This window comes from Gastrolobium bilobum, unplaced genomic scaffold, assembly GCF_033153095.1.
Source record: "Gastrolobium bilobum isolate Gb01-03AN ecotype WA unplaced genomic scaffold, APGP_CSIRO_Gbil_v1 utg4434, whole genome shotgun sequence".
NCBI classification, from domain to species: domain Eukaryota; kingdom Viridiplantae; phylum Streptophyta; class Magnoliopsida; order Fabales; family Fabaceae; genus Gastrolobium; species Gastrolobium bilobum.
Genome location: NW_026896289.1, coordinates 49,260 through 60,566, shown reverse-complemented (window position 1 = coordinate 60,566; position 11,307 = coordinate 49,260). Strand labels below are relative to the sequence as shown.

The window sequence follows — 11,307 nt, the reverse complement described above, 5'->3', positions numbered from 1 at the left end:
TGCAATAAAATTGTTTTCCAAACTCAAACCAGTAATCTTTCAATTACAAGGATAATCTTACCGCTATTGCAAGGCTCGTTCTCGTGACCAATATATCTTGCCAAAATCCGGATTGAGAACAATTGTAGGATTCCTAGTTCCCAATCATTTTCTGGAAATTTATAGATTCTAGCTATTTACCCCCACTAAAAATGCTAGTTGCATGTTCCCATGTCTTACATCTCTCCCATATGGAAGTGTGTACGAGAAATAGAATGTAAATGTGTAGAAAATGAAGTGGGACCAACAGTAATCAGACAGTGAAAGTTATGCAGATGTGAGATAAAATGGGTGTAAGTGTGTGTCCGTTGCAGTATTCTTAACTCCTCCGTAGTTCAATTCACTGCAAGGGAATGAGTCCATATTCCGGGTGAAAGCACCCTCCAAAGATTTAAGCAGTTCAACATATCATGTTGAAGAGAAGAGACGGGGGAGCAACATTAAGAAAATGCCGTAAGAGGACCCTGAATACTAGTAAATTCTCCACTATATTAAAGGCGGTCAATCAACAAAGACATCGTTCCTTTCTGTCTTCAAGTTACCTAATCATGAATTTCTGCAACACCAAGGGTTCCACAAGTCAACAAACTGAAGTTCACTTCAATCGTTTTCTATGTTCCCTTCACAAATAAGCCTAGATATCCCATTCAATGATTATCTACTACCATTGACAATCAATATCCAATACATACATATCAACCACTCCCACGCTAAAAATGTTCTTGAATAAACCTTTCTGCATAAGTTGGGTACGTATATCTAATGTATTCCCGAAGGCACTTCCGATAGGAGAAGTCGATCCAGCCACCATCAGTTCTTGCAACAAAAAGACACCTTGAGTTTCCAAATTGGGGATGACGATCAACCTACAAAAAAATAAAGTTACAAAGCCTGCACTTACTGCCCATTTTGGGAAAGAAGGGGTCATTTACAAGAAAATAATAATAGCTGAAGTTCAACAGTCTTAGTGCCAGTCAGGGTAACGTTTTCCAGTGAATGCATTTGAAAGACAAGAAGCTTAAGATTTTTTATTTTTATTTTTTAAATAAAAAGGTGAATGACAGGTCACCAAGAACATCCAATTGGATTATCAGCCATAGCTACAACAATGGAAAAGAAGGACGGGAAAAATGTTCTGCATCACTGAAAATTAAAACAAGAATATTCACATAAAAAATGAAGGGTAAGTGACATTTAATTCTGAAGGGTATTGGTTACGGTCCAACCAAATAAACCAGTAATTAATAATATGTAATAGGGAAAACTAGATCTGAATATTCCATTGGTTCAACCTTCATTTAAGATAATACATCTCAGAAACAGAGACGATTCCAAAAGAAAGGAAATTACACAAGTTCACAAAGAAGAAAAGACTAAGCAGAAACGAAAAGATAATTGTGAGACAATTGTAGAGGTCCCACACTCTCCCAAAGACTCCACACTCCAATCTCCCCTTTTTCCTTCTTCCTCCCACTAGATATAACCAACTTCAAGCCACCTCACACCCCATTCTGTTACGGGGTACTTTGGGAATTCTCCTTTGTCTCATTTGGGCCCTGTTGAGTCTGGTTCCATATTTGCCTAGCCTTATCCCTCCTATACGTCTTGGACTGAATTGCATCAATACTCCCCACCATTTGGAGAACCTTGTCCTCAAGGTTGAAATAAGGGAACTGCTTATTGATGACCTCAAACTCCTCCCACGAATTTTCAAAGGCAGGCAGATAACCATTTGATCAGCACTTGTACTGTGTTCTGAAGGAAACATCTCACATCAACCAAAGCTTCTGGTGCAACTACAAGTTCCCAATTCTCGCTTAATACAGGAGGTAGGGGCTGGACCGTTTTGCTACTTTGATTGCTTTTTTAAGAAGGCTAACATGAAACACTGGATGAACTTTGCAACTGGGTGGCAAGTGCAAACGGTAAGCCGTTTCTCCAATAGGTTCCAGCAATTGATATGGCCCATAGAAGCGTGGGCTAAGCTTCTCATTGATGCGTCTGGCAATGGTTTTAAGGCGATATGGCTGTAATTTAAGGTATACCTAATCTCCCACTGTGAACTGGACATCCCTACGGTGTTGGTCTGCAAAGTGTTTCATCCAATCTTGAGCTTTGAGTAAATGATGTTGTAACTCTTGTAAAATAACATCCCTCTCTGCTAGGGACTGTGAGACAGCATCAACAGTAGCCATAAATGTGCCACACTTGAATAACGTAGGGGGATCTCTGCCATATAAAGCACGAAAGGGGATCATACCTATAACATCCTTGAATGTAATGTTATACCAAAACTCAGCCCAAGGAACCCATTGAGGCCAACATTTGGGTTTAGTGCAGCAAAAACAACATAAGTAAGCCTCAAGACAACGGTTAACGATCTCTGTTTGCCCGTTGGTTTGCGGATGATACGCGGTGCTATAGTGTAACTTCGTGTCTGCACTTTTGAAGATTTCTGTCCAAAAGTTGCTCAGGAACATTCTATCTCTGTCTAAGACAATAGTGACTGGGAACCCATGTAGTCTAACAGCTTCCTTTATGAATAACTCAGCAACATCTTTTGCGGTATAAAGGTGTTTAAGTGGAATAAAGTGAGAATATTTGGCAAAACGGTCAACTACCACCAGTATGGTGTCAACCCCCATAGATTTAGGGAGGCCACCAATGAAATCTAGAGAGATGTCCTCCCAAACCTGAGTATGGATGGGAAGTGGTTGTAGCAATCTAGCTGGGTTCATATTTTGTGACTTACATTGTTGACAAATTGCACACAATTTAAGGCTTCGTTGGTCTGTTTTAATAATGAAATGACAGCCCATGAGGTAGTGTCTCCATTTTCTCACTGCAAAAACTATGGCCATTAACTCTTTTACATACACAGACTTAGCTAGAGCCCGATTGGAAAATCCTTGACTCATAAAAGCAATGGGTTATCTTGGGTCAGGACAACTCCAATCCCCTTTCCAGATGCGTCAGTTACCATGGTAAACGGCTTGCTGAAATTTGGTAGGGCCAACACTGGGACTGAACTCATTATTAACTTCAATTGCTGAAAGCTATCTTCAGCCTCCTTATTCCACTTGAACCCATCTTTTTTCAGTAATTCAGTAAGGGGCTTTGCTATCTTTCCATAATCTTTTACGAACTTTCTATAATAGCCAGTCAACCCGAGGAAACCCCCAAGTCCTTTGACATTCGTGGGATTGGGCCAAGAAACCATAGCCTTAATTTTTTCTGGATCAGCTTTAACTCCCTCAGCAGATACGCAATACCCCAAATACTCAATGTGAGTTTTGCCAAAGCTGCATTTTTTTTTATTAGCCACTAATTGGTGCTGCCTCAATATCTAAAAAACAGCCCTTAGATGGCCAATATGCTCTCCTTTGTTGCGGTTGTAAACTAATATATCATAAAAAAAAACCAGAGCAAACTTCCTTATGAAAGGTCTAAGGATTTAGTTCATAAGTTCCTGGAAGGTTGATGGGGCATTGGTCAGCCCAAAGGGCATCACTATATACTCGTAATGCCTTTCATTCGTTCGGAACGCTGTTTTGGGACTCTTCCCTCATCCTGATTTGGTGATAACCTGCTTTCAAATCCAGTTTGGAATAAATCTGATATTCCCCTAACTCATCCAGGAGTTCATCTACCAAAGGCATTGGGAATTTATCAGGAACGGTAATTTTATTTAGCACCTTGTAATCAACACAGACGCGCCAGATCCCATCTTTTAACTAAAATGACTGGACTCGAGTAAGCGCTGGTACTATGATGGATCATGCCATTGCCAAAAAGCTCAGCCACTAAAGTTTCAGTCTCAGTTTTCTGGTAATGAGGGTACCTGAATGGCGAATGTTTGGCACTTGGCTCCCTGGTTTGAGATGGATGACATGATCAATAGCACGCGTTGGTGGTAACTCCCTAGGTTCCTTAAAGATATCGCCAAATTCTGACAAGAGCTAGTCCATCTCCGTCCACTGCTCCATATCCTCTTGGGCCTCTCCTTCTGCTGATTCCACATAAAATCCTTGGCCCTGGTTCCTCAGTGCCTTAGAAATAGACTTATATGAAGCTTCAGACCTGGATAAGGAAGGATCTCCCTTAATCATTGTTTCCTTCCCTCTCTCCCCGTATCTAAGGGTCATGTCCTTAAAGTTTGCTTTGATTTCCCCCAGTTGAGTGAGCCATTCCAAGCCGAGGACGACATCTGCACTGCCCAATTCGAATAGATACAGATCTTGTTTGATCTGAGTTCCCTGAATGCTTATATCCACTCATCTACATACCCCCTTGCATCCAAATTTATACCCGTTCCCAATTTCCACCTGATAAGAAGGGGTGTCAAATATTTTCAACCCTAGTTCCTCCACCACCTCTTTCTTTACGAAGTTACTCGACGCCTCACAATCAACCATAACCACCACATTCTGACCCTTGATTTCCCCCCATACCTTTAAGGTTTGGCTTGAAGAGAGCCCTAGCAAACTTTGTAGGGAGAGTTGTAACTGTTTGTCCGTCTCGTCCGCCTCTACAACCAGTGTTACCATCCCTTCTTCTCCGTTCCCCTCACCATCCTCCACGTCGTCGTCTTCCACAAGCAGCAAAAGCAGTTGACGAACCTGGCACCTGTAATTTGGGTGCCAGCGCTCGTCACACTTAAAGCATAGCCCCCTTTGCTGTCGATCTCACCATTCCGCCTGCGATAATCGTCGCATCTGACTGCCATCGTTTTCTCCGGTGCGATTTTCGATGGTGTGGGTCGCGGTTTTCGCCAACCCTCCTTTGTTAGGGTTCTCCATATGTCCAGTACGTGAGTTTGGTTGCCCCACGCTTGAGTTGCTAGACCCCGTAAATGATGAAGTTTGAGTAGGTCTGTTACCATTTCCTGGGCCTATACTAGAGGTAGCCCATGCTTTATTTTTAGTTGGGCCTGATCCTCTTTGCTGGCCCACGTGCGCACGGTTCAGCCCTTGTGCCCAGTTCCTTCCCAGTGGACCCAATCCCTCATCTTTCCACGCTACATTCCTTTGTTCTACCTTAATTAACAACTTCATCATGTTCGTCAAACAAAGCGCCGGTGACATAAGCAGCTCCTCTCTGATGCTATTGCGTACTCCATTTAACCACGCTCCTTTGAGTAGATGTCCGTCTTCGAAACGAAAAGCACCCACCATCTTCTCAAATTGAGCACGAAATTCCATCACACTCTCGTTCTGTTTAAGCGTATATAACGCTCTGCAGGGATTATCCAGGGCTTCCGATTGGAAGCGACTGAGCAGCTCCCGCCGGAAAACTCCCCAGTTAACGTTAGGGTGGCTCGCCTCCCACCAATGGAGCGCCTCCCCTTCCAAGACGACCAACACTGTGGCTACCTTCTCTGCCTCGGTTACACCATTCACTGCGAAGTAACATTCCACCTTGCTCAACCATCCGAGAGCATCCTCACCGGAGAACATAGGAACCTCCAAGCGTCTATTCGCCGGAAAATTCAGGTTGATTCTCCTTCCATTCCTTCTTTCGTGTAAACCTGCATCCTCATCCTCAACATCGTTTTCTCCGTCACGAGAATGGCTCCACCTCCTCTCGGCCATTTCGTCTAGCCTCCTGAGTACCTCCGTCATTCCCCGTTCGTTCGCTCCCAACCTATTAAGAATTTCTGCATGTCGAGCTTCATTTTCGTCCAACCTTAGTAGCACCTCTTCATGCCTTGCGCTCCCTCTAAGTAGTCCCTCTTCGATCAAATCCATCCAATGCTCCATTAATCGCGTCACTACCATTCCACAGAGCTCCTAGATCGGAGCTCTGATACCAATTTGTTACGGTTCAACCAAATAAACCAGTAATTAATAATATGTAATAGGGAAAATTACAAAGAAACAGAGACAGATATTCCATTGGTTCAACCTTCATTTAAGATAATACATCTCAGAAACAGAGACAATTCCAAAAGAAAGGAAAATTACACAAGTTCACAAAGAAGAAAAGACTAAGCAGAAACGAAAAGATAATTGTGAGACAATTGTAGAGATCCCACACTCTCCCAAAGACTCCACACTCCAATCTCCCCTTTTTCCTTCTTCCTCCCACTAGATATAACCAACTTCAGGCCACCACACGCCCCATTCTGTTACGGGGTACTTTGGGAATTCTCCTTTGTCTCATTTGGGCCCTGTTGGGTCTGGTTCCATATTTGCTTGGCCTTATCCCTCCTATACGTCTTCGGCTGAATTGCATCAGTCTACATTCCGAATAGTTGGAACTTGGTACAGACTTTAAAGTCTCATCAAAGCAGGGGCATTATCTAGCTCTCGTGTCACGTACCAATTAGCATAAATGTGATTTGATCAATAAACTGTATTGGCAAGGCAACAATGGCAAAGGATATTAAAGTTATATATTTAAGTGAGTGAGAATAACTACAAATTCATAAGCTTCTAGAACAAATACTTTTCAAAACCTAATGTATCTATCAGCAGCATAATATGTAAGTACATTCTATCTGATTGCAGTGGTAACCTAGATGGTAACAGAAGATCACTGCTCCATCAAATGCATTACATAGAAGAAGACAATGCAATTCTTACCGTTTCAGGAAGCAAGAGAGTGAGAAACCAGCGCAAAGTGAGTAATAGATCAATTTATAAGTTTTAAGTTTTAACATTTCAGCTTAATTACATTTTAATTAAGTTAAGTTTTGGTCTACTTTAAATTAAGTTTGATTTTGGTCTCACTTGTTTTAATTGCTACAGTGTCATCTACATGGTTAAATCAAATACCCATCTCATTTGATGGTGAGCTGCACTGTCATTGCTTACATAACAGTCCTTCTTTACGATGTCTCAATCTTTTTTATTGACTTTGCTTACACAAAAAATTAGGTGACATAATGCCACATCAGCATTAAGAGTGTCCATCAATGTAAATATGACAACGGGAACTTAATTTCATCAATTTCTGAAAACTATGGGGATAGCAATGTTGCAATCAAAACCACAAGGACTAACGTAAAATTAAGCCTAAAAGGTTTTTCTAACATTATTTAAATATCATTTTGAAGATTTATCAGAGAGACATATAATGTATAACTATTGAAAGTAAATACTATTGACTCAAACTACAAACATAGACCTATCAACAGAGCAATGACAAAAGGAGCCAACTAGCACTTTGTATATTTGTAGTTCGGGCCTAGTGAAAAGAAGCAAGCAAGAGAGCATCCGTTTAATATGGGTCATCAAATTGTTCTACGTTAAGAAAGTGAACAGTAACTGATTTTACATTGTTGATTATTTAGGAATTATAAACTGTTTCTTGGATTTTCAAATTCATTATTTGTGGTCAACAATTATAAGAGACAGATCTCCAGAAGTATCTCTTTGGGGTTAGCAATAACCAAAAAGTCAAACAAAATCAAATGAATAGCTCAATTATAATTTTAAAGCATTTTATGGAGGTCCGTCTTTTCAAGCAATTAAGCTTCCGTAAACAAACAAACCTGTTAGTCTAATAAAATAGTACAGTCAAAGTTGGACTGTAAGAGGGGTTAGGATACAATGAGTCAGGATTAGGGTTTTCTTGGGTGAATCAATGCTGAAGAATAGGTGAATTGAAGGTTCATTGGGTGTATGTAAGGGTAAGGGATATTTCAAAATCATGGAATGGGTTTAATGAACCAGACTGGTTGCTGTAAACAGTAATATATGAAATTGGGGTTTGGGTTTTGATAGGTTTTTGGGCATATATGGAAGAAAGAATCAAGTAGACTTTTGACTGGGCTAATTTTTTACGTTGTCTGCTGAAAAAGTCTGATATGGGTAGTAGATAAAATTATAAATAATAGGGTACAAAATGACAAGATGAAAAGAAACCAAGCCATCACACAACCAAGAAGAGAGAATTATCCTGTCACAATTCATAATCTCATCTTTTTGAGAAGAAATACAAGAAAATCATTTAATCTCAAGCTCATATCAGCTATTCCGAAGTACAGGGCAAGGGACTATCCTACAAGAATTAGGAATATAATCCCAATCCTTTAAGCAGTGTGACTTTAAACTACTAGCTTCATAAGGGAAACTTGGATGATAAAATAAAACCCATTTAACACCTAACTTAAAGATAAACCCAAGGCCTAAGAGCAGACAATACAAAAATTATTAAAAATGACCTTGGACAGAAAATATAAAATAAAAATAGCAACAGATTAATAATAACAGTGATCTGGTAAGGTTTTGAAATAATACAATCAAGCCCAAATCAAAATTGTACCAAAATACTGATATAATTTGCCTTTAAACTTAGGCTTTCTTGATGCTAGCTCATCCGGCATCAATAGGTAAAGCCAAAACCAGCAGGTGAAGGTTTTAGACAAGGTTAAACGTTATTCTAGTCCTTATAGAAGCAAACCAGATGTCTGCCAGGCAGGTTAGGCCTAGAAACAACCATGATTTTATGCAGCGAGACATTAGCACAGATTTGATGAAATATTGTATTCCAGCAGCATCATTTATTTCATTTGACCCACTGATAACACTGAAAACTCTTATGCTCAAACTAAGCTCTAATAAAGTAGTGGCTTTTTACTTATATATTCCTGTACACATATACAACACAGAAGTGCTGTGAGTCTGATACGTCCCCAACTCTAACGCAAGAGAAAGTGCTGGAGAGTCATGCTGAGACAGCAGAGAGTTTGTTAGAGAAGAATATTTTAGAGTAAGCTAAACAGAAAGTAGTTAGGGAAGTGGTTATTGGAGGGAATTTCACAGAATAAATAGGAGTGCGAAGGGAAAGTTTGGGTATGGAATATCTTGGGAATTTGGGACTAAACTTGGGAGAGATTTCAGAGCCTCTCAAATTGCTCTGAGTCTATGTTACTTTATGTATTTTTTCTTTGCTTTCATTATACCTAAGACCTGATGGAGATGAGACACGATTGGTTACCTCTTCCGATTACCCCAAGCTCTCGCTCCTTCACCTAGCTGATGCATCGGCATTTGAAGATGGGATGATTGAGATGGATATAAAATGTTCCAAGTCAGTCAGTTTCAAGGTTGCAAGCTTGTCACAAAACAAGAAAATATGGATCGACTGAAGAAATTTTTCAGGCGCACTACCCATGTTCATATGAAGGGGTCACCAGCAAGGTTTGGATTTGTAAACATGTTCTTGGGCAAGCTGTTCCATCAAATTTTACCCCAACAATTGAGAAAGGCTTCAAGAAAGTTACTAATGCTCTTGGAATTAAGGACAAGCTGCAAGAGGGTGTATCAGAAGCCATTCAGTCCCTGAGGCAAGTTAGAATCAAGGTCTGGGTTCTTACTCGTGATAAACAAGAGACCACAATATTAATTGGTTTTTCTGCAAACTTCTGAGTGCAGATATTCAGCATATAGTTATAAATGGCAGCTTCTATTCATTACATTTTAAGCAATGGGATCCTGGGAAGACATCAATTCAGCTGTTGATCTTCACCTTGAGGACAAGGTAAAGTTTTGGGTTGGAGTATTGATACGTCCCCAACTCTAACGCAAGAGAAAGTGCTGGAGAATCATGCTAAGTCAGCAGAGAGTTTGTTAGAGAAGAATATTCTAGAGTAGGCTAAACAGAAAGTAGTTAGGGAAGTGGTTACTGGAAGGAATTTCACATAATAAATAGGAGTACGAAGGGAAAGTTTGGGTATGGAATACCTTGGGAATTTGGGACTAAACTTGGGAGAGATTTTAGAGCCTCTCGAATTGCTCTGAGTCAATGTTACTTTCTGTATTTTTTCTTTGCTTTCATTATACCTTTTGTAAGCTTCCATAGCTGATTTCATTTTTGATTAGCTTTCATCAATACAACATACCATATTCGACTTCTGCTATATTTTATCAATTGTTGGATCCTATCAGAGTCTATGACCAACATCCAATTCACTAAATTAGAATTTGCAAATTGTAAGATGTAGTATTTCTTGAATTCAAAGTCATTAGAAAATAGGCCTCATGATCATATAATGTAGCACTATACATTGGAAATACTAATGGAAAATAAGCCAAATATTACATAAACATATCATCATTGGTTTACCAATTTGAGAGCCCAGAATAAAAAGTTATTTAAAATACTAGTCCAGATGGATGTTTAGAAGAAAAGTCCATCATGATGGAAGTATTAAGATATCCCATCAAATATGATACAAGAATTGAAATACAAGTGAAAAAAATGTTAAGATAAGAAGGGTAAGAAATCTATGATATTGTGATTTTCCAAATAACATGGCATGAGCAGACTAAGACAAATAAAAATAAAAAATCGCAATTTTTGGGATTTTTTCACTAGCTACAATATTGTAATGGCGATTCCATTGCTATGCCTTTACAAGCAGTTTCCCGGTTAGAGTTTACATAATTTAGGGCAAAGCAAGGCAAAGCAACCAATACCATGACATTATCACAGCAATAAGGATGTTAATTTCTATTACAGATTACAGAATGATGACCTACACATCAAAGTAAACATATTAATCAAATCCAGCACTTACCATAATGGAATCTACACCACTTCCAATCTTATCTTCAGAATGTGGATGGTAAGCAAGAAGCTTCTCTACAACAACTCTCTCATCCTCGACAGTTAGTTGCTCCCCATCCATGTACCTGGCATAGAAAATCAAAGAGATTAAGATAAATAATCATTAAATGGTACCCCATATATTCAAATAACGCAGCACCAGATATTGAAATGATAATTTATTGATAAAAAAAAAAAAACTATAAATCCAGCATAAAGACTCAAAGGCAATTGAGCACAGTGAACTATTGTTGTTGTGAAGAGAAATTAACAGAAATTAGTTACCTTGGAGAATGGAGAATATCCTTGGTTAGCGTAACGATTGGTTCAATGTCCCTCAGAATCTCCTCTTTTTTATTCTTCCAATCGGGGTCATCCCATCGCTGGTCCCTATTGGAGGTGCGGGTATTGGTCACACAACTTGCTTTCTCGTTTGCTTCTTCCGAAGATGACGTGGCACTGCACCACAGCCGATACCGGTGCGGCGCCGCAACGGCTCCGGCGGTGAACAGTTGGTAGTTATGATACCGAAGGCGATGAAGCAGAAAATGCCTGAGAAGAATAGGAGCGGCCATTGAATCAACTTCAAATTCAATGCTTCATCGTGAAAGAGCAAGCCACAGTGGAACGCTCGGGTTCGATGACACTGCTTCTCGGGGCTCCGAATTCTTGAAGGTCCGAGCCGAAGGCAAGTTATTCAAACCTGATAGAAAA

General features: G+C 39.8%; 1 protein-coding gene across 1 annotated transcript; it reads right to left on the bottom strand.

The window, feature by feature from the left end:
• Positions 1–471: 471 nt before the first annotated feature.
• LOC133298676 (protein DCL, chloroplastic-like) lies at positions 472–11,307 on the bottom strand. Its single transcript, XM_061498005.1, has 3 exons — positions 10,879–11,307; positions 10,565–10,679; positions 472–905 (listed from the first exon to the last, which is right to left on the bottom strand). The coding sequence occupies exons 1-3, from the start codon at positions 11,166–11,168 to the stop codon at positions 750–752; spliced, it is 561 nt and encodes a 186-aa protein (XP_061353989.1). The 5' UTR covers positions 11,169–11,307; the 3' UTR covers positions 472–749.